General features: G+C 32.9%; 5 protein-coding genes across 10 annotated transcripts; 3 read left to right on the forward strand and 2 right to left on the reverse strand.

Moving 5' to 3' along the window:
- The first annotated feature begins 993 nt into the window (after positions 1 to 993).
- LOC108325487 (GEM-like protein 4) lies at positions 994 to 3,294 on the forward strand. The gene is made up of 3 exons (XM_017558567.2): positions 994 to 2,094; positions 2,210 to 2,484; positions 2,719 to 3,294. The coding sequence occupies exons 1-3, from the start codon at positions 1,953 to 1,955 to the stop codon at positions 2,890 to 2,892; spliced, it is 591 nt and encodes a 196-aa protein (XP_017414056.1). The 5' UTR covers positions 994 to 1,952; the 3' UTR covers positions 2,893 to 3,294.
- Positions 3,295 to 6,046: 2,752 nt separating this feature from the next.
- On the forward strand, positions 6,047 to 7,455 carry LOC108325589 (GEM-like protein 4). Its single transcript, XM_017558686.2, has 2 exons — positions 6,047 to 6,610; positions 6,707 to 7,455. Exons 1-2 carry the CDS (start codon positions 6,478 to 6,480, stop codon positions 7,153 to 7,155), a joined length of 582 nt encoding a protein of 193 aa, XP_017414175.1. The 5' UTR covers positions 6,047 to 6,477; the 3' UTR covers positions 7,156 to 7,455.
- A 3,691-nt stretch (positions 7,456 to 11,146) lies between these two features.
- On the forward strand, positions 11,147 to 12,476 carry LOC108325524 (GEM-like protein 4). The gene is made up of 3 exons (XM_017558607.2): positions 11,147 to 11,530; positions 11,789 to 12,066; positions 12,154 to 12,476. The coding sequence occupies exons 1-3, from the start codon at positions 11,344 to 11,346 to the stop codon at positions 12,325 to 12,327; spliced, it is 639 nt and encodes a 212-aa protein (XP_017414096.1). The 5' UTR covers positions 11,147 to 11,343; the 3' UTR covers positions 12,328 to 12,476.
- LOC108324090 (E3 ubiquitin-protein ligase CIP8) lies at positions 11,561 to 17,524 on the reverse strand. 6 transcript variants are annotated; one of them, XR_008247761.1, is made up of 3 exons: positions 16,426 to 17,524; positions 15,739 to 16,041; positions 15,253 to 15,649 (listed from the first exon to the last, which is right to left on the reverse strand). XR_008247761.1 is itself a non-coding variant. In XM_052874747.1 (2 exons), exon 1 carries the CDS (start codon positions 17,461 to 17,463, stop codon positions 16,435 to 16,437), a length of 1,029 nt encoding a protein of 342 aa, XP_052730707.1. In that variant the 5' UTR covers positions 17,464 to 17,524; the 3' UTR covers positions 11,561 to 11,576; positions 16,426 to 16,434. The 6 variants fall into 6 exon arrangements, 5 of the variants coding, with proteins under 5 accessions (XP_052730707.1, XP_052730706.1, XP_052730705.1 ...); XM_052874747.1 differs by lacking the exons at positions 15,253 to 15,649; positions 15,739 to 16,041 and adding an exon at positions 11,561 to 11,576; XM_052874746.1 differs by lacking the exons at positions 15,253 to 15,649; positions 15,739 to 16,041 and adding an exon at positions 14,931 to 14,946.
- Positions 17,525 to 19,587: 2,063 nt separating this feature from the next.
- Positions 19,588 to 21,474, reverse strand: LOC108324894 (F-box/LRR-repeat protein 4). The gene is made up of 2 exons (XM_017557833.2): positions 20,989 to 21,474; positions 19,588 to 20,732 (listed from the first exon to the last, which is right to left on the reverse strand). Exons 1-2 carry the CDS (start codon positions 21,350 to 21,352, stop codon positions 19,840 to 19,842), a joined length of 1,257 nt encoding a protein of 418 aa, XP_017413322.1. The 5' UTR covers positions 21,353 to 21,474; the 3' UTR covers positions 19,588 to 19,839.
- Positions 21,475 to 21,521: the final 47 nt, after the last annotated feature.

Consider the following 21,521-nt stretch of genomic DNA (forward strand, 5'->3'; position numbering starts at 1 on the left):
TAGCATATTGTTGACTCAAGTTAGGAATACAAAAGTTCATCTTTGGTGCTTCTCTATTGTAGAAGACAAGCCGCATGACTGGCTTTTAATGCTAACTAGTTAAGGATCGACTTTAGAACATTTTTTGTTCAATCATTTCTAAATTGATCATGTAAATATTTTCAGAACCTCTTTACAAAGTTGCATTAGAGTTTGTATTGTTTTAATCCAGTTCATAAGTCAAATTTGAACTTAAAGACGTAATGCATTGAAGACGTAAAACTCCTTAAACTTAAAGAATACTACAATCGAACTCTCAAGAAAAAGGACAATTCTCCATCCTTTTTTGCAATTTTCAGTGGAGTCAATTTTTCTCAAGCAAAAGAAAGTAAGCTCTAGAACATGGTCGATTCTCTGCAATTTCTTATACATGTAAACCATTTGTAGGTACCCATTTGACAACGCCAGCAACTGAAACTGGAAAGTACTAGATAATGATGCAAAGATAATATATGTATATATCAATTCATTGAATTTGATCATTCCTTCCAAATTTCAAAGCACAAAACTTTAATTCCTCTTTAGCAAGTGTAATAGAAGCAGTTGAAGAAGATGATTTTAGCCATTCGCTTTTCCACAAAGCTTTGAAGTATGTCGAACATTCTTCTCTATTTCCTTACTGTTCCTAAGCACATGACTTTCAAAGCCAACATGCGGCTGCAGATTACTTTCCATTTCTGTCATAAAAAATTCCACGTTCCTTTGTTATGTTCTTTTACATTATTTATCCCTAACCATAATCACATCCCTGTCAGCAAGCTCACTTTATGATATATGCACCTGACCCAACAAGAAAAGCTGATGGCTTCGTAAATGACTGTCTGAGATTTAGTTTGGTCTCAAACCACGTGAGAGCATGGGCACAATGCTTTTAGTTGCTGATGATATCAATTTCTTCAATGATGAGTCAATCACTCAAAAACAAGATAAAGGGATATAACTATATACAGAGAATGGTCCCCTTTTTTTCCCTTGAGAAAAAGCAACAAAGATTCTGCTGATTCTGTTGTCTCCCACATCACATGTTGGCACATGTCCAATCACCTTGCCTAATGCTTACTGTTGAAGGGTGTACGTGAATCTTAAAATCCATGCAAGTGCCATCTTGAAATTCACAAAAAGTCTTAAACAATATTTTAGCATTGAGATTTCATGAATTTAGTTCGATCTTGACCTGTGTTAGACAAAGGAATATGTTAATTAAGCGTATCTGTTAACTGCAATAGATGGTATAAATCAGGTAGTTCAACCGATAAACTTCATCATCTCTTTACTTTTTCCTCACAAGAGAATATGCCATCAGAAAGTTCAAATGCCAACTCATAAAGCTCTGGTGACACATCCTCACATGAGGTGTGTATTCATCATTTACTTTTTCTTGCTTGATTTCCAAACATGTTTCCAAAACAGTGCAGTTATAGATTGGTTTGTGTGATAACATTTGGCAACATGCTATAAGCAGGAATGCTTTTATTTCCTTACTTGGATCAATCACCATGGAACCTTGCTCTTGAAGGTATACAAACCTTTCTCTAAGCCTCTTAGAATTAATCTTTAAGGTTCCTTTTTTAATTTTGAAAAGGTTGACTTGCTGTGCTACTTTTTCCTAAAAGCAGCCAAACAATCCATGCATCAAAATATTCTCTTGAATAACTTTCCCTTTAAGTTGTCATGCCATCAATTGGTCATCTAAGGTTGAGTCATCCCCCCAAAGGTGAGATTCACCTCCTAGTTTTCATCTCCTTAAATACTCTTCAGAATAAGAGGGAACCATCAACCCAAGTAACATATCTTCCTTACAAATCTACCAGAGCTTCTTTCACCCTGGTTTCTCTGATACAGCAGAAACTGCTATCAAACTGCTATCACCTTGGAGACTGTTAGGCCAAATCTGGTAACACTAATCAACAAACATGCAGACCTCACTTCTTCATAACCTAGTTGTTGGAACTCCAGCCATCTCAGCAACTTATGATCAAATTCAAAAGCCGGTTAACAGATACTTGCCTGGTCCTGCCACTCAATGCCAACGTTCAACCAAAACATCAAAACAAAGTAAATTTTTCTTCTTTACTGACAAACATCTAACTTTGTTAAGACTTGTTTACATATATACCTGAGATTGTTTAGCTTGGTGGATGGAACTGATTCTGTTTATGTAATATTGCAGTGAGATTGAGGACAGATATATCAAAAACTGTTATGAGAAAGTTAAGCCTAGGGGCTCATATTCTTCGAGTGGGGGGAGTGGAAAACGTGTATAAGCAGTTTTTTAGTGTGAGAGAAGGAGAAAGGCTTTTGAAAGCTTCAGAGTGTTATCTGTCCACCACTTCTGGTCCTTTAGCAGGTTTTCTTTTCATATCCACAGACAAAGTTGCATTCTGTAGTGAGAGATCAATGAAAGTTTTCACTCAAACAGGCCATATGTTGAGGATCCGTTATAAGGTTAGTGACAAACTTCAAAGCAATCTTTTGCAATTTAACCTTCTGTTGGTAGTTCTCTGACTAACTTCTTCGAGTAAAAATGCACGAGTTGATTTTTTGACTTACAAAAGATTTATTCATTTTACCTCCTGATTTCTTCTCCTTGAATAACTTTATCATAGCCATCTTCAAATTACTCTGTTCCTCCTTATCCAAGATTCGTTGAAGTTCTGAAGTATATTTGGAAATGTGCAGGTTGCCATTCCACTGAAGAAGATAAAGTGTGTGAATCAAAGTAAAAATGTTCAGAAGCCAACCCAGAAGTACATAGAGATTGTCACGGAAGACAACTTTGATTTCTGGTTTATGGGTGTCTTAAAATACCAGAAAACCTTCAAATATCTTGAGCAGGCCCTTTCACAAGCTTAGTGAGCTGAGTAGCAAAATCCACTTTTCAAAGTCGAAGATTCATGTTAAGAGGACAAACAGACACAAAAGATGAAAGCTACTAGAATTTGAATGCTGTCATTGAAAATGTTGTGGTTTGGTAAAAGGGATTTCAGTTCATTGTAAATAAGGAATGGATGTGGTTCATGAGATGCAGACTTGGATGCCAACAAATCTCATTGTGAATCCAAGAATTCAACATCATTTGTTGCGGAAGGGACAAACTTTTAGTAGAGTGAAGGAAAAACAGAGAGAAATTTGAGGCTCAATTACACATTGATTTATAAGCTTTTAGTCAAATTTATGTATAACTATTCAGGAGTTTAACGATTATGTACAGTGATTGTAAAAAATCTTACATTGTCAATCAATGAATTAATTCTATTAGTATAACTTTGCACGTTCTGACTTCAAATACTATAAATTCCCAAGAAGAACATCAGTCATGTGAACTTCACTTGGATTGTGCACGAATCAATTTACAACATAATCAATAAATTTGGTATCTTCAGTCAACCTTCGTGACCGAGATAGCAAAAAACAATATATTTTAGGTTAAGAATGGCAAGTATAGGTCATTTTTTATAGACTTTTCTTTACTTTGTCCAACTTTATCTTATGATCTAAGGTTGAGTCATCACACCAAAGGGTCGGGATTCATTTTCCAGTTTCCATTCCTTCAATAAAATCCAGGTAGTTGAACTTCTTTATCAATGTATTTGTTCAAAACATTAATGCAATGAGGTTTTGAATTTTTTTAAATTTATTATTTAACTTGTTCTTTGTAACTCTTTCATGAATTTGGGTTCCACATAGAAGAGAAATGTAAATTTTAAACAATATATAATTAGAAAAAAGCATAAGTGTTAAAGCTTAAGATTTTGATAAGAGGTGACTATATTTAGACAATGATTAATTGAGTCTGACAAACTAGTCTAAGTCCAAAACAATGTAATACATAGGACATTCTTTAATATCATAGAGATACTTATATATTTAATATAATTATTTATTATGAACTTTTGTGTAATTGTAACGTATGGTCTTAATTACAAAGTTATTGATCATTATACCATTTTAAGAATGAGTTGTGTAAGATAATTATATGTAAGAGCAAAACATAGAAGAGTTTATATTTTATTATTTTTTTGTATTTATATTTAATAATTGAAATATTATCATCTTATTTAAAAGATAATAGGTGCCACTTTAATTATAAACAAAAAAGCATATATTAACTTAGCTTTTTACTGGAACAGTATGTATGAAAAATAACTTTCCTCGTCCTGTCAAATTTCAAATATTTTAAACATATTTTTGGATTGGTGTTAAATAATTGTTCCAAAAGAACATTAACAAGAGCTGTAGCTACAAGTTACTCATATTTATTCTTTTCTTTTAGTAACTGGAAAGACTTTTCATATCCAAACTTTAATAAGTATTATAAGGAGCATTCCTTTCTCCTTTCTTCTATTACTAAAAGAATCTCATACTTAATTCAATATTTCTTCTGACCTTTTCAGCATTCATTTTTATTGTATATTGTTCTCATAGAAATGGAGACTTTTGAAGTTTTAAATATTCTATTTTTTCTTAAAATAAATAATAATGTAATATTACAAAATATAATAAAGTTGATTGAATATATATATATATATATATATGTATATATATATATATACACACATATATATACAAATATTTATGATCCAAAAAGGTATAAAAACAAATTAGTTAAAGATACAGTAAAATAAATAATAAAAATATAATGTCAATGGTGTCACAAGCATTACTCAAACAGAAAACAAAGAAGAAACTTCTATATTATAAACTTGGATATATAAACATATATATATATATATATATATATATATATATATATATATATATATATATATATAGTACATACATATCACCTTTACACATTAAACAATTTCTGCAAATGCTTGTTATTAAACTATGAGAATGTCAAAAACTCTTCTGATACAAGACTTTCAAAGCCAACGTGCTGTTACATATGCTTTTCATTTCTGATTTAAACATTAAACAATTTCACATTCCATATAGATTTACTATTTTTTCTTTTAATCATCCCTTCAGTCATAGCCCTGTCAGCATTCTCACTTTATGCATGGATATATTTTGATTCAACAAAAAGCACTGATGGCTTCGTTAATGACTGCCTCAGTTTGAAGTTTAGATTCAAACCCCCAAAGGCATCAGAGCGAGATTTTAGACTAATGACATCAATTTCTTCAAAGGTAAGTCAATCACTGAAAATAAGATAAAGCATAATCTACATCTGGGGAATGGAATGATCCCTTTCCCTTAAAAAAGAAAGAGATTTTTGTGTTGTCTCCATGTCAGCATATATGTCAGCTTGTCTAGCTAGTGCCTACTTTGTGCACACTATATGCACCCTATGCAATACCCAACTTGGAACTTTTCATAAAGTCTTAACATTATTTTAGCATTATTCTTTCATGAATCTAGTATCTCATTCAACATCCTGTTAGAAACAGAAAAAATTATGATATTTTACATTAATTGCAAAAGGTTCACATAGGCAATGAGATAGACTTAAGAACATGTTCCAACAGTGGAAATCTGGAATGATCTAAGTTTCATATTGAAAGAATAATGAAACAAACACTAATAAAATCTGAGTCCAACCATATAAGGGATTGACACTCTCTACCGAAAATCTTAAGGCAACAGGTTAATAACTCTTTCACCCTTTATATAATGTTCTACTTTCTCATTTCTATTCAATGTAAGATTTGGACTCACACTTAGATTTCCAACAAAACATCGTATAAAAAAAGACTTATAACTCAATGTTTCGAAAAGTGGTGTTATTCATGTTACATACATATAATATCTCCACAATGAATCCTTCAAAACATTTCCTTGAATGTAACTCTGAGCTTCAAAGCAGACATTACCTCAACCTGGAAGTGGGATGAAAACCAGGTCTCAATTTGAGGTAAGAACAGCAGCAAAAGGCAAGGCTGAAATGGCCTTAGTGATGCAAGTTGATGTAACTAAAAGTATTGCAACTAGTTGGTGTATTTCATGAAACAACCTTTTACAGTTTAATTGCTTTAAGTGCATGGCTCCAATGGTTTATGTGACTCTTATTTATTTACTTCCATCAATCACCATGCAGCCTTGCTCCTGAAGATACATGATGGTATCCTCTTAAAACAACCTTTCAAGGATTTTTTTAGTTTTGAAAAAGCTAATTTGAATGCTGATGCACAATCTTCTTACTTTCTAAAAGTAGCCAAACAATCCATGACGTCAAAATATTATCTGTAAGAACTTTCTTCCATGCCACTGTGTCAGTGCGTTGATATCAATCAGAAACGTGGTTGATGATCTAAGGTTGAGTCATCCTTCCAAAAGGAAAAAATGTTCAAGTTTTCATCCCTTTAAATAGCTCTTTGCAACACAAGAAAATCATCAAAACCAATAGCAACCTTTAGAAGTTCAACCATTTTCTTCACCTTCTGCTGTTGATTCTTTCAATTACACAACAGAAACCTTAATTATCAGTCATCAAACATGCAGACTTCATCACTTCTGCGTCAGCTAGTTGTTGGAACTTCAGTAACACATGGTCAGCTTCAAAAGCCAGTTAACAGATTAACTGGTCCTGCAACTCAATGTCAATGTTCAACTTCAACATCAAAGCAAAGTAAGTTTTTTTCTTTTTTCAAATGTATTCATATGAATATCTCAAATTTTTTAGCATGGTGAGCCGATCTAATTCTGTTTATCTATGAAACTGCAGTGAGACTGAGGACAAATATATCTGAAACTGTGAAGAGAAAGATAAGCTTAGGGGCTCGCATTCTTCGAGTTGGAGGAGTCGAAAAAGTGTTTCAGCAATTTTTTACTACGGAAGAAGGAGAAAAGCTTTTGAAAGTTTCTCACTGTTATCTGTCTACCACATCTGGTCCTCTAGCAGGTTTTCTATTCATCTCCACCTACAAGGTTGCCTTTTGCAGTGAGAGAACAGTGAAAGTTTTTACTCAGAATGGTAACATGTTGAGGATCCGTTATAAGGTTGTTATTCCATTGAAGAAGATCAAATCCATGAACCAAACTGAAAATATGCAGAAGCCAAGACAGAAGTACATTGAGATTGTCACAGAAGACAACTTTGAATTCTGGTTGATGGGTGTCTTAAAGTATCACAAGACTTTCCAATATCTTCAGGAGGCAGTTTCTCAGGCTTAACTATACTGGCTAGCAAAATCCAGAATCTGAACTCAAAGAAACAAACAAAAGTTTGGCAGTTATGATCGAAGATACTGAGTTTTATCTCTGATAAAAGAGATTTCAGTTCATTGTAAATATTCCTCTTACATTTGATCTTCAATCACAGTGAATGGATGTGGTATGTTAGAAACCAGTGAAGGAAGATTACAGTATAGGAGTTGAAATTAAAGAGAAAACACATTGAAAAAGATGGAACAAAACTGCTAGCTGCCAAATTGTATGAATTTCAGACTAAATTAGACATTGATTTAGTTTTAACTTCTTTGTTACATTTTAAACAAGCCATTCATGTATATCGTGATTATGTTTTGTATCCTGCAAAAAAGCAAGCCTGAGAGAATTATTATGCTTGGAGGAAAAAATAAATAAATAAGAATCATCACTCATAACATTACTTCTGTAACAAAAATCAGAAATAATAAATGGAAGAAAAACTGATATTAACAAAAATAAAAACTTTTGAATGCAATCACAATTTCTTCTGAAGTTGTAAAAGAACTTGGATGAATGCAAAGTTGTGCTTGAATCAACAATTTCTATTTTGAAGTTGTGTTTTCAAATATTACCTACACACAAAAGTACCTTTTCTTTTAAGAATCTACTCATTTTTATAATTATTATATAAATTTTCACTTTATTTGTAAATTTCCCTGGATTACTTGATGTATTAGAAATAATTTTTGAAAAAAAAAATAGATACTTCATTATAGGTCTATTTTTTATGATACATATCATAAACTCTAAGTTAAACAAATGAAATTCTCAAATAGTGGACTAGATTTTGTTCAATTTAATTCTTTAATGTTGCTTATATCTTATCTTTTAATTTTGGTAGTTTTGATAACCTTAGTTCTTGTACAGAAGGACTTGTTATACACTATAGTTTTTTTGACAAATTTTCAGAAACCATGACTTTGTATATTGAAGTTTGCTAATAAGATAAAATATGTCCATTTTGTATATTGAAGTTTGCTAATATTATAAATACTATATATATATATATATATATATATATATATATATTGATAATTTCTATAAAATGTTGAGATACCAAATTTTAAAAAATGTTTTTATTGGCTTAATAAATATTTATTTTAGTAATTAAGTTAACTAAATAATTAAATTACACGCATTGAGTAATTATATTTCAACAGAATGATTTGGGACTTCCATACTATAAAGCCTAAGTTTCCCCACTTTGTTTGTCCATTGTTCCTTTTACCTAACTTTTTGGATTGTAGCTTATTTAGTAAGCATGTTATGGTGTGATATTCCAATGGTTTTAGCTTAAAATAAGAATCCATATTATATTTAGCACTTTTTCTAATAAAAATTATGACGAAGATTACCTTCTAAATGTAAAAAACACTTAATACTTTTATTCATGAGTATTAGTAGAAAAAATTAGAATTAGTCCTAAGATTTAAATTTTCAACTTTTTTTTCCCCCTCAACTAAGAGAGTCAAAATCCTAAAATTAAAAATTAAAAACTTGTCCAATAATTTAACTGTTTCAGGTGTAGGATTAAGAATAATTATCTAACCTTCACACTGACGGATATCTATCAAAGGTATTCTGATATCAAGTCAACAATCTAATTAATCGGATATTACAATAAAATTTTAAATTCGCAATAAATATAATCACTTACTTCCTTATCTCAGACTTATAGGTTTCGAGATAAACTTATGATTAGCAAAGTTTTAATCACAACTAAATACCTAATAAATAAGACTTACTAATAAACTTGATTATAAATTATGTTTAAGGTGATTTCAGTATTCTTACGAGTATACGGTGTAGTAACATTATTTAGGAATCAAAATTTAATACAATAAAAAACAGTTAAAATACTCCTTTCTTCATGTTTCCATAACTTACAATATCTATCTAATGCATAAAATTGTAATCCAAGAGATAGAATTTGAAATATAAATATTTCTACATCCTAAGGCCATGTGTATAACAAGTGGATCAAATCAAGGCATGCTCCTAAGGTCATGTGTAACAAGTGGATCAAATCAAAGCATGCTGTGGATTGTTCTACAAATTGTTACTGAAAAGGGTGTGTTAGGTACAAAAGTTAGTTTTGTGGGCACATGATAAGAGTCTTACAAAATCAATGATAACTTCTTATACCTGTAAACCATTAGTTGGTACCCACTTCACAACTATGCTGTTCTTAATATCAGTCACACCACTTGACAACATGCACAAACTTTACACACACAATGAATCGTCATAAATCAGAACCACAACAATTTAAACAACATTCTGGTATAATAAACTGAATCTTTTTCCTCAAATTTCAGGGCCACAACACAACATAAATACCTCTTATTAGGTAACAAGAAATGATGTTCTTTTCCTTTTCAATATACAAAATATTATGATGACAGAAGGAACTTGCAGACTGAGCTTTCCGTGTGGGACATGGGGTGATGTGGGAATGATTTGGCCATAATATCCTTTTCCACAAAACATTGAAGTATGTCTTCTTCTATTGTTTCTAGCACATGATGTCCATCTCTAACCTTAGACACTCCTACTTTTCCTTAATGTTTGAAAATAATATAAATATAAGTCTAAGTTTAGGTATTAGATAACAATGATAAGTTAAACACCATGTAAACATAAACTTAATATTTTGAAGTTTTAAATTATTTTAAAGTTTTTAGACTCAAATCATATATATATGTATAATTTGTTTTTAATTGACTTAAAATTGTAATACATCAATACATATATCTGACCTAAATGATTTGTCTATGTCATGTACCATTCTTTTTCTTTTAGAATTTAACATGGCACTGACATCTAGCTAACTCACTTTATGAGTCTTTTCACCCACTTGATAAAGCACAGTAGCCACTTTCATTACTGAATAGTGCTTATGTATTTTATTAGTTAAACTTCACTAGCTCAAAAATGATTTTTCATCCTCTTGAAGGATGCTCCTCTATTCATATGCATATATGACATGACTTGAAAAATTAGAGAAAGCCATCTGATTTTGATAGTTGTGATCTTCATTCCAGAATTCCTCAAAAACCTTGCTGAGATTAGTTTTCAATACCAGCTTCATCTCAGACATAAAATACGCACCTTAAATTGATGTAGGTTCTCACGTTTACGACTGAAAAATAAATATATTTAAATACAATGTGGGAAGTGCAAAGTTTTCTTCTCTTTACTTTATCTAATAATAGTAAAACTTAGAGAGGACTGCCATCAGAAAGGTGAAATTCCAGCTCAGAAAGCTTAAATGACACCTTTCCATTTGCATTTTTGAATAAACTAAAGTGGAAATTGACGTGTTTTGTCATCATGCACGTGGCACTGTCTCAGCAGACCAAAATATTTTATTTTCCTCCACCCATTTTCAAAAGGGTCGCTTTTTCTAAAGGCTAAACAGTTGGTAGTTATTATTATTATTATTATTATTATTATTATTATTATTATTATTTTCCTAAGATATCAGAAAAAGATTGCCCTGTGCTTTAATTTCGAACCTTATAATTTCTTTTTATGGGGTAGATGGATTTTTCTCTTATTCTCTTTCCCCATTTTCATGGCAAAACTTCCAGCCAGAAATAGTAAACGTGACAACATTATCTCTGTAGATACATGAAACATGAAACAAGAACAACAGGTTCTGTCTATAAACCTTGGAAAAATCATAGGTGTAGTTTGAAATATATAGAAATAATGCAAACCAATGACCAACCTAGATTGATCAATATCCAAATGAGCTAAAAGCCAATTATTCAAGTCCAATCACGTTTCAAGTTTTTATATATTCAGAGATCTTACATTGACATTCAACAGAATCAATACAGAGGGATACTTTGAACATCAGAAAGTTGCCTTTAATCTTTAATAAAAATAAACATATCTTTCTTTTTTTTTTCTTTTTTCTGGGGGCAACCGAACATGCAAATCTTCAAATTTTGAATTACTTTTTTCCTTTTAGTCTTCATGATGATCCATATCTGACTCACCCAGCAAAAAGTTAGGAGTCAACTTGTTTCCTTTTGGCCATTTATATACCCTTCTAAAATACAAGGATTCATCAACCAAAGTTGTTAAGAGTTCTTGAATATTATCTCAAGAAGAGCATTTAACTTCCAAAAGATAACAACAAAAATGAAGGCCACACTTATTCATGAGCTTGCTAATGGAATTTCTGTCACCTCCACATACCATGGTGGGAAATCATCAAAGAGATACTATTTGCCTGATGCTCGTGGAAAATACACCAAGTCTATCACTAAATCAAAGCAAAGTAGAACACATCACAAATCTGGATTCTTGCAAAGAGTCCGAGAACATGGTATGTAATCTTTAAAACCTTATGTTCAATTCTCACTTTTTCTCAACTGCAAAACATAGAACAAGCACTGTTTCATGTTTGGCACAGAACTTTAAGACACAGCAAACATTTCTGTCATAATGTTTGGCACAAAACCTTAAGACACAGCAAACATTTCTGTCATAATATTTGGCACAGAACCTTAAGACACAGCAAACATTTCTGTCACAACAAAACAAAGCTCTTATTGATTGGTTAAACCTGTTGTAATTGTAACAGCTGTGAAGCTTGGTCCAAAGATAACAGATACAGTGAAAGGGAAATTGAGTATGGGAGCAAGAATTCTTCAGGTTGGTGGAGTAGAAAAAGTGTTCATGCAACTGTTTAGTGTTGCAGAAGGAGAGAAGCTGTTGAAAGCATCACAATGCTACTTATCAACCACATCTGGTCCTATGGCTGGTCTTCTCTTCATATCCACTGATAAAGTTGCATTTTGCAGTGACAGATCCATCAGGGTCACAACCCCAGATGGAGAAAATATCAGAGTTCGTTATAAGGTGAATTTCTTAATCAATTTTTCTTTGCTAGCTATCTCTTCAATCTTTCTTCATACTTTTTGCTGATGTTTTACTCTGTCATTTCAGGTCTCCATTCCCATTACAAAGATAAAGTCTGTGAACAAAAGTCAGAATGTGGAAAAGCCTTCGCAGAAGTACATAGAAATAGTTACAGTAGATGATTTCGATTTCTGGTTCTTGGGTTTCTTTCATTATCAGAAAGCTCTCAAATCTCTTCAGCAGGCTGTTTCTCAATCTTAGAGGAAAATACTGCATCAGTAAAATTGTTTGTCCCATCTGCTTCTTCACTTATTCTGTGAAGTTGCAAAGCTTCTCAAGATGTACAAAGATTTTACATAATTTTGTTAATGATATATATGATTTTAAAAAAAAAAAACTGGTGGTTTTTATTCTTTTGGTTTGCTTGTTGAACACAGAAAAGTTTATTCTTTGAAATTTTTTAACATTTAATAAATAAATTTTGAGTCTAAATCAATCAAACAAAATTAGGTTGTAGAAAACTTATGATTTTCTTGATCAGAGAACTCTGTCAGTAGTTTTTGCTTCTGCATTTTGATAAGTTATTCTTATAATTTAGTACCCTTGTCAGCTTATAAGTTAAAATTAAGGTTCATATCTCTGTATTGTGTTTATGTTTATTTTCTTAATTGATTATTATTTGATTTTATTTAATTCTATTAGGTTTTGTTATATTATTTGGTGAATTTATTCTAGATTACATATTTATTCCTATTTTCATTTATTTTTTAATATTTGTATTATTATATTTCTAATTTATCTCAAGAGATCAATCTTATCCTGAATATATAATTAGTATGTATTTTCTTGAGTTCAATTGATAAGACTTATAAGATTTCATTTTACATCATTTTATATGTATCGCTTGATTGATTAATTTTATAAAATATTTTCATTTTCATAAATCAACTCATTGATTATTTAGTTTTAAGTTTTATTAAGGATTAAACATATTTCTAAACATTAATTCCTTTTACTATTTAATAAGATTTGTGTAATGTTGTTTAATATATAAAAAAATTCAACGCAACTAAATTAAGAAAGTTGTATCTATTCATTTTAAAGTTTGTTTAACCCTTACATTAAAAATTTATATTTATTCATGTTTAAAGATTGAAATCAAATTATATCAAATTTTGAAATAAAAATAAATTTTAATTTTACAAAAAAAATTAAGGATATAAAAGATATTTAACCATTTTATTAAATATGTTTAGTTCCATAAGTCAACTCATTCCTTTATTAAGTTGTTAGTTCTCAATTTTTTAACACATTATTATTATTATTATTATTAATCAACTTTATAACTAATTATGACTTCCTACAAAAACTAATTATGACAGAACTGAGTCATAACCTGCACTGTTGCTTGGGAAAGGATGGAAGTTGTTTGGCAACGTGACACTTTGTGAAAGTCGCTTTCGCATTTCTTCTTCAAATTCTTTAACGTACAAAATTAAAAATGGTATTAAACAATTTTCATATAATATGATTGTTATAATGTTTAATATGATTGATATAATTTTTTTTATTATACTGATCTTCTATAATTCCTTTAACTCTATTTTTATCTGAAATAAAAATTAAACTAACCCTTCACACTTAAATATATATCATGGATGAAACGGTTGAAAATCTAAGATTCTATGTTGGATAAAAATGAGAAAGTAAAACACCTTATAAAAGTGAAAGACTCATTAACTTATTGCTTTAAGGTTTTTGGTAAAGAGTAATATGATCCCTTATAATCAGATGTTATTTTTCTAAATGATTCCACATTCCCTTATTTCTCAACCCAATCATATTCCTATTCCACCTAATATTTAATATGCTTCCTTAACTAACTAGGTCATTAAGAGATAATAAGTCTTCTAATACATAACATTGAGATCAATGTAATTTTAATACACTTTTTAATTTTAAATTTTTGAAGCAGTAAAATTATGAAGTTTTAAGTTTAAAAATATATAATAAAAGTGGTAGCAGAAATGATTTATAATTTATAGGTGTAATTCCAAACTGATTTTTGTTAGAATAAATAAAAGTGGTAGCAGAAATGAGAGGAGGGGACAAGACAAAAGAGTGATGGTAGCAACTATGAGCCATGACAGTCCATGATTGTGATAAGGTAATAACAGCAACAATTATCATGTTGCAAAGAGGACCTCGGAATATTCAGGATGGGAACGCTATCTTGACAAAAACATAAAGCTGAATCACAAACTAAACAGTAAAGACGATGATGCTGTAAACATCCCCTGTATATTTTTATTCTAATTATATTAAGGTTTTCAGTTTTTATAACTATCGTTTAACTATGACACAAAATCGAAAATCAAGCGATTTAAGGTAATCTTAGTTTGAAAAAGATGATTAAACATATATTCAGCAACAAGAGAGAAAAACAAAATTTGGTTGACCATCTTTGTATTTTGTTTAGCAAAGTGTGGCATCTTTAGTTTCAATGAAAACAAAAATCGACCGTCATCAATTTTTGTCAGGTAAGCTAAATCTAATTCTCTATAGCATACTCTCTATGTGGACATTTTTGGACATTTTTGAACGTTGAGCCACAGAACATTGTCCATAACTATATATCACCTATGGGGTAACTCAATTTAATCCTTCAAAATTAGACGCGTCATCAGCACAAGTCCGCCAAATAAAATAAACATAATCAAGGACTACTATCATAAATTTAATAATCTCGTTTCCAGAAGTTGAAGGATATGAAAATGGTGTTGAAGTAGGACTTCTCACAGCCTTAACATCTCCCATCAGAGTCTTATAAAGATTCACAATGACTATCTTTGCCAAAGCTAATGATCATTTTATCTGAACCTATTTAATCAAACACGGTCATTTATTTCATTCGAAAATTTTCCCAAGACAGAAAAGAAAACAAGCATCTCACATAGAGAATAAAATGTAGAAGAGATGGAGCAAAAGGACCAAGCAGTCAATGATTTCTCAACTCAACCTAAAACTTATGACTACTGTGAAAATATAAATAAGGTTCATCAGCTTGCACTCACGGAACATTCATCAGTGAAACGTGTTTAGACAATTGACTTACTGAATAGAGATGAACAATGCCTATACATGTCACAGAAGATGACAAAGTAACTATATAGGAGAATCGAAGATGAAGTCCTTAATCAAATCAAACACTGTTGATGAGTCGCAAAGGAACAGAAAGTATGGTAGAAACAGTTTCAAACCTCTCCTTTTCCAAAATGCAGAGACAATATCTGGTCTATCTAGAGAGCTTATCAGAGTCATGCCTGTTCCCTTTTTAGGTAAAAAAAAAAGAAAAACTAAAGATACTAGGAGCAGCGTCTTTAGACATCGCTCCATCCTATAAAGATAGAAAAATATCCTGAACCACGAAATTCTCCACCAAAGTGGTACAACTAGTTTATAAAATTAATCTCCTGTTTCATATCGTATGTTTTCCTGCCCATTAATGCAGTCATGTTCCAGTTTCTCTCATTCTTTGTTTGAAAAATGGCAGCGCCTTTCTGTTGTTCCTCTTTCCTGGCCACTAGAGTATTTGTGCGACAGACAAGTTTCAAATTAAGATTCTCATTCTAGTTTAACAGAGCAGGGACAATAATGAAATCGGATACTCACAAAACCCATGCTAATCAAATTGCTCGAGAAATGAAACGGAAGTGTTAGTTTCATCTTCAAGCTACCAGCTTGATTCACATGAGTAAATCTTTAGAGTTCAATCTTTTCGGATGCCTCCCTTAACGAATAAGTGATATTCGTAGCCTCTTTACGTTACTCACACAATGGACATTAGACTGGTACTCAAATGCTTCTTCCATTGCTGAACTGAACAGTGACCAAAAAAAAAACTTATGGATGCTACCTTAAGCTCTGTTCTGCACTCTTCCTTTCTTTCCCTCTCCCAAGTCCTAAACAACATCTCTTCTTCGAGGAAATAAAGAATATCAATAATCTCAGGGAAAACCAAAAACAGAAACAAATGCACGGGGTTATGTATACTTATTCAACAAACAGAACATATGACATGATTGAGTCGAGCAACCAAAAAGGAATATGCATAACAGGGAGAAAGTACAAATTCGATTGAGGTAGTGTGATCTGATCACATTGATTCAAATGTGCTATATACAAGTATCTTAGCATCCGATAGCTAAGAAGCCAACTACATAATAAAAGCTTCAAATAAATAATAACATGGTGCAAGCTTTGATGAAAATCCACTAACAAAAAAGAAGAAATTCAGAAAGCACGAAATATATTACAGAAATGGCAGGACAGAAGAGAACGGAGCAAAACGGAACATACCAAGCGGAATCAAACAATGGTCCTTCCACCTCCACCGGAACTCGAAGCTCCGTTCGAATTCGAAGAAGCAGCATTAACCACTCTCTCTTCCTCATATTCCCTATCATCCGTTGGAAGCTCAAACCTGCAAACAGGGCAAGAATTTCTAGAGCTCAACCAAGGAACAATGCAATCTCCATGATACTGATGCCCGCACGGTAACCTCTTAGCGGCCTCTCCAACACCCAGCAAATCCTTACATACAGCGCACACCACAGTTTCACTCTCCGACGCAATCTTCACCGTCGGCAAGGCTTCCACCGCCGACTTCGACGCCGGCGGCGCTCCTCTCCTGCCTCCGCCGTCGGTCTCCGCCAGCGTCTGCAGCAACGCCTCGTACTCCGCCGCGTCGACGTAATCCTCCGGATTCCCGACGTAGCGGTCGGATTCCGGCACCCTGAGGCGGAACTCAATGGAATTGTCCTCCAGGCCCATCAGAATTTCTGCCCAATCCAAGATCCGGTTCCGCATGCTCCTCGTGCGCGTCGCCAAATCCCTAATCCGAAGACGAAGCAGCTCGCGCCTTCTCCTTCTCAGATCCTCGTCATCTCCGTGCGGATCCTCGTTGCCGGAGCGATCCTCCGCCTCCTCATGCTCCTCGAACTCCTCGTCACCGTTATCGTCATCGTTCTCGATTTCGTTCTCCTCGTCGTTGTCCCAGCCGCCCAGCTCGATCCTGAGGAAATCGTTCTCCGGAGAACGGCTCGGCGGCGGCGGCGGCGACGCGTCATCATCACGTGCAGATTGCGCGATGAGGCGAAGCACCTGGAGGAACTGCGAGCCAAAGTAAGGGTCATCGGAGGAGGCGGAGGGCGTGCGCGAGCGCGACGGCGTGGGGATGGTTTCCACGAAGCCGTTTTTGCACTCTCCGCAGACGACGTCGGGGAGATTGGCGGGCGTTTCAACGGAAACGCGCTTCTCGCAGTGATAGCACCAGTATGGCGGCGGAGGTGCGTCAGCGGCTTGAGGCGGTGTCTGAGACGGTGGTGCTTCCGACATGGTACGGCGGAGATGGAAGGAGCGTAGATAAAAGAAATGGCAGGGTTTGTTTGGAAGGTATAATAAATGGATAATAATGTAATAGTAATCATAATAATGATAATAATATTAAATAACAAAAAATAATAATAATAATAAATAATGATAATAATAATAATAATAATAATAATAATAATAATAATAATAATAAAATAATAGTTGTCTAGTTATAGTCTTTTATTATCGTTGAATTTGGTAAAGGATCTTTCTCATTTTTTGTTATTTTAGTTTTTGTGTTAATTAGTGGGTCTCATCTAACGTCTCATTTTGGCCAATAAAGAATTAGAAAAATAGTAATGAAATGTCTTCAAGTTGTGGAAAATTGAACTTTTCTCAACTCATTTCATAACTTCTTACCATGCAATTATAAATGTCTTCATCAGGGAAACCCTAAAAACTACATTTTACTTGTTAAGAACCTTACCTTAGGGAATTTTTTTTAGCCTAGGAAGTCAAAGAATCAGAAATAGAAAGAATAATAAATAAATAAACTAGTAAAATATCTAACAAAATCATTCAAGTGGAATCAAGTTAATCCTTCTAATAATCTGGCGAAGGAACAGTAAGTTCTAACCTACACATCTTAAAAAAATCAAATTATAACTATTTTAACCTACTTTAATTAATAAAATATATTTTAAACTGACCATAAGTTTTTTATTATTAAAAAAAAATTCAAAACCACTTGTTTATTAAACTAACTCATAAACAAGTTAATATCTACCTTTTTAATGAGTATTTTTTCATAACGGAGTCTAAATCTGTTATAACAAGATGAACGATAATCATTACTTTTTTTTATGGTTTATGTATGTACATATTAATTATATGAATTATAAAGTGGGTTAAATATACTTTTCACATTTAAGTTTTAGTTGAAATTAAAATTAGCTTCTTTTTTTTAAATTTTAATCTAATTTAATTTTCCAATTTTATAAATAAATAAATTTAGTTTTTTTAACTAAATTTTATTAAATTTATTCAATATTATTAAATAAATTTTGGTTAAAAAAATTAAATAATTTATTTCACAAGTTGAAAAATTAAATTAAATTAAAATTTTAAAATTTCAAAAAAATATTTATTTTAAATTTTACTAAAAATTAAAAATATATTTAACTCTTATATAATTTATTTAAAACACATTGATAACCAATGAAAGACACATGTGTCTTAAACAAAATGTTAAAATAAATACTCATAAACGTAAAATGCAAGTTTTCAGTCAAAGATTTTGGCCTCGTTAATGAATATGTAACAAAGTCCTGAAACATTGGTAGCGTGTACCCTTTTCATCTTGAAGTAATATAAATTCTAAGTGCACCCTCCTAATTTTTAATGTGATGTTTTACATTTTCTAAATTTAGTTTCAAATCGTTTGTTCTGGAAGAGTTAAGAAAAGTTTTCTAAAATGTTCAGTACAGTATTTCTAAAATAAAATTAAAAAAAAAATCGAAACATAAAATGAATTTTTAGATGAACTTTTCATAATAAATTTTTAAAATATATGAAATATGTTCTGGAACATAATATTTAGAATAAGATTTGTATAATCTATAATAAGGTTTTTAGAATAAATGAAATATTAGAATGAAGTTTTCTTCTTCTTCCTCTCTCACTGAAAAAGTGCAGTAGAATGGATAATGGAGTTAGAGGCAGCAGGAGAAATGTTGGCAGTGACAGGAATAAGGTAACATTGACCAAGAAGAAATGTCTCCCCCTTTTCACTATCAAAGTATCTCTGCAAATGATTTCATACGACCATCCTTCATCTTTCCACCACTAATTAAAGGACTCTTCTTGACTTGAAACACCATTTTCCTTTCTACCAAAAGCCCACCATTTTCTCTGATGCTGATTGCATAATCTTTTACTCCCATTAATCAAATCAACCAAAAACAAGTTATCAAGAGGTAGATTACAGATACTTAAAAGTGGTGGATTACAGATACTACCAGAATCCACAACTCTTTTAACTTTTTCTTCTAAATTTCATAAAAAGGATCGAATTGTACTAATTGTAATACACAAAACGGGGTTTCTAAGCTCATATTCAGTGTCAATCATGCGAAAAGAGCAGATCTCTATACGGCAGGAGAACGGAAATAAAATAAGACAAAAACAATTGTTCTCTTCAAATTTACAACCGAACTGATTAATAAAATATGATACATCGGACACCATTTTAGTACACTTACATGATACATGGGTTGCACAAGAGAACTAACATCATCAGAGCAGATCACATTCTCATCAAATTTACAAAGGCACGCCTTATCAATAAGTTTACGAATGAAGATCTAACGGTGAAACCAATCCTTTGAAATTATTATGGTATTAAAGAAGCACAGCAGGCTCACTGATGCTACCATCAAAATTAATCTTGCAGGATTCGGGAAAATGGAAACCAGCCTCGTCGAGACCAGCCTTCGTAATGTAAGGGCATGACCTCACGTCCAAGTATTGCAAAGAACTGCATTTACCCGCAAGAATGCCTATGCCTGTGACTGTGATCTTTGGACAATTACCAACCTTCAAAATCTTCAAACTCAAGGCGGACTCTTCATTGCTTATGAACTGAAAAGAAGCATCAGTCAACTCTTCACAGCAACCAATGTCCAGTGCCTCAAGGTTTCTGCATTGACTTAAAACACATCTCAATGAGGAATCAGAAATGTTTAGACACCAATCCATCCTTAAGTTTTTAAGGCTGCTTCCACAAGCAGTAGCCAGCGACTTTATGGCATCGGCAGAGACATCCCGGCAACCTCCAACGATTAAAGTCTCCAGATTACGACAGCATTCGGCCAGGGATAATATGGTTTCATCCCCAATTTTGTAGCAATCTAAGAGTTTCAATGTCTTGAGTGAAGATGAACAAGCCCTAGAAATACTAGAAACCCCAACATCACTGACATTACTGCATTTATTGATGTCCAGAAACCTGATCCGATGACACCCACTTGCAAGGTATATCAGTCCATTGTCAGTGATACTTGTGCACCCTTGCAATCCCAACTCCTCTAAGCTACGACAGTTTTTTGAGAGAGCTTCTAATACACCATCAGTAACAAATCTACAACCAGCCATGTGTAATATCCGCAAGCCAGAACAGCCTTTGGCAACGGCTGAAAATCCCTTGTCGGTCAGCTTTCTACAGTAAGACACATCCAACGACTCCAATAAGGAAAGACCTTCACCAATAGCTTTCATTCCAGCATCTGTAATTCCTGCATATTACACAACAACATTGCCCCTGTTAATCATAAAACTTGAACCCTCCAGCTTAGTAAAAACAACTAACTAAATAAAGGACACCCTTTAAAAGTGATGTCAAATCTTTGTTTTTAGTCCTCCGTCCATGGAAGTTAACATAGCAGAAAAATATAGAAAAACAATAAACAATCGTAGTAAATCAGAGTAGAGAAAATCAAGATTTGAAAGGCAAATCAGAGAAAAACAAGGAAGAAGAGAGAAAAAAGGAACCTTTGCAATTATACAAATTGAGGATCTTCAAGCAAGTGAAGCCATTAGCGATGACGGCGAGGTCGGAATCGGTGACGCCGGGGTAAAAGGAACGAGAAACGGACTGAGCAAGGTCCAATTCGACCAAGCGTGTGAACCTATCGGCCATTTTTCGGAGCATGTGGGGACCGGCACGTGCTGCGAGCTTCTTCCTTTCGGTGCTCTGCAACCGAAGCCATCGCTTGCAGACCAAACCGAAGGTTTCCTTGTCCTTCTCAGTCTCCACCCGCCCCAGAACGGAACGGAGCTCGTCGTCCCTTAGAACGTCGTTTATGCAGAGCTTCGATCCCGATACGCCGTTGCCATGGATCGAATTTGAAGCCATTAACGCAGAGGAAACCCTAACTCAATGAGTTTGGGAATCAGAAGAAGAGAGTGTGGTGGAAGCAGTGTTGAGTGATTCAAAAAGAAGCAATCATGATGATTCTTCTAAATTACGTTGCCTCGTTCCAATTGTAATTATTATTTTTCATCTTGATTTTAATAGATTAAAA

The sequence above is a fragment of the Vigna angularis genome, chromosome 3 (assembly GCF_016808095.1).
Source record: "Vigna angularis cultivar LongXiaoDou No.4 chromosome 3, ASM1680809v1, whole genome shotgun sequence".
Lineage (NCBI taxonomy): Eukaryota > Viridiplantae > Streptophyta > Magnoliopsida > Fabales > Fabaceae > Vigna > Vigna angularis.

What these genes read in the sequence shown, in the direction of transcription:
- LOC108325589 (XM_017558686.2), top strand. Translation starts at nt 6,478, where the DNA reads ATGCAGACTTCATCACTTCTGCGTCAGCTAGTTGTTGGAACTTCAGTA. An exon ending in AACTTCAACATCAAAGCAAA is followed by an intron (nt 6,611 to 6,706) that starts GTAAGTTTTTTT and finishes ATGAAACTGCAG; the next exon opens with TGAGACTGAGGACAAATATA.
- LOC108324090 (XM_052874747.1), bottom strand. Translation starts at nt 17,463, where the DNA reads ATGTCGGAAGCACCACCGTCTCAGACACCGCCTCAAGCCGCTGACGCA.
- LOC108324894 (XM_017557833.2), bottom strand. Translation starts at nt 21,352, where the DNA reads ATGGCTTCAAATTCGATCCATGGCAACGGCGTATCGGGATCGAAGCTC. An exon ending in CAATTTGTATAATTGCAAAG is followed by an intron (nt 20,733 to 20,988) that starts GTTCCTTTTTTC and finishes TGTAATATGCAG; the next exon opens with GAATTACAGATGCTGGAATG.
- LOC108325487 (XM_017558567.2), top strand. Translation starts at nt 1,953, where the DNA reads ATGCAGACCTCACTTCTTCATAACCTAGTTGTTGGAACTCCAGCCATC. An exon ending in AACCAAAACATCAAAACAAA is followed by an intron (nt 2,095 to 2,209) that starts GTAAATTTTTCT and finishes GTAATATTGCAG; the next exon opens with TGAGATTGAGGACAGATATA. An exon ending in TGTTGAGGATCCGTTATAAG is followed by an intron (nt 2,485 to 2,718) that starts GTTAGTGACAAA and finishes GGAAATGTGCAG; the next exon opens with GTTGCCATTCCACTGAAGAA.
- LOC108325524 (XM_017558607.2), top strand. Translation starts at nt 11,344, where the DNA reads ATGAAGGCCACACTTATTCATGAGCTTGCTAATGGAATTTCTGTCACC. An exon ending in GCAAAGAGTCCGAGAACATG is followed by an intron (nt 11,531 to 11,788) that starts GTATGTAATCTT and finishes TAATTGTAACAG; the next exon opens with CTGTGAAGCTTGGTCCAAAG. An exon ending in ATATCAGAGTTCGTTATAAG is followed by an intron (nt 12,067 to 12,153) that starts GTGAATTTCTTA and finishes CTGTCATTTCAG; the next exon opens with GTCTCCATTCCCATTACAAA.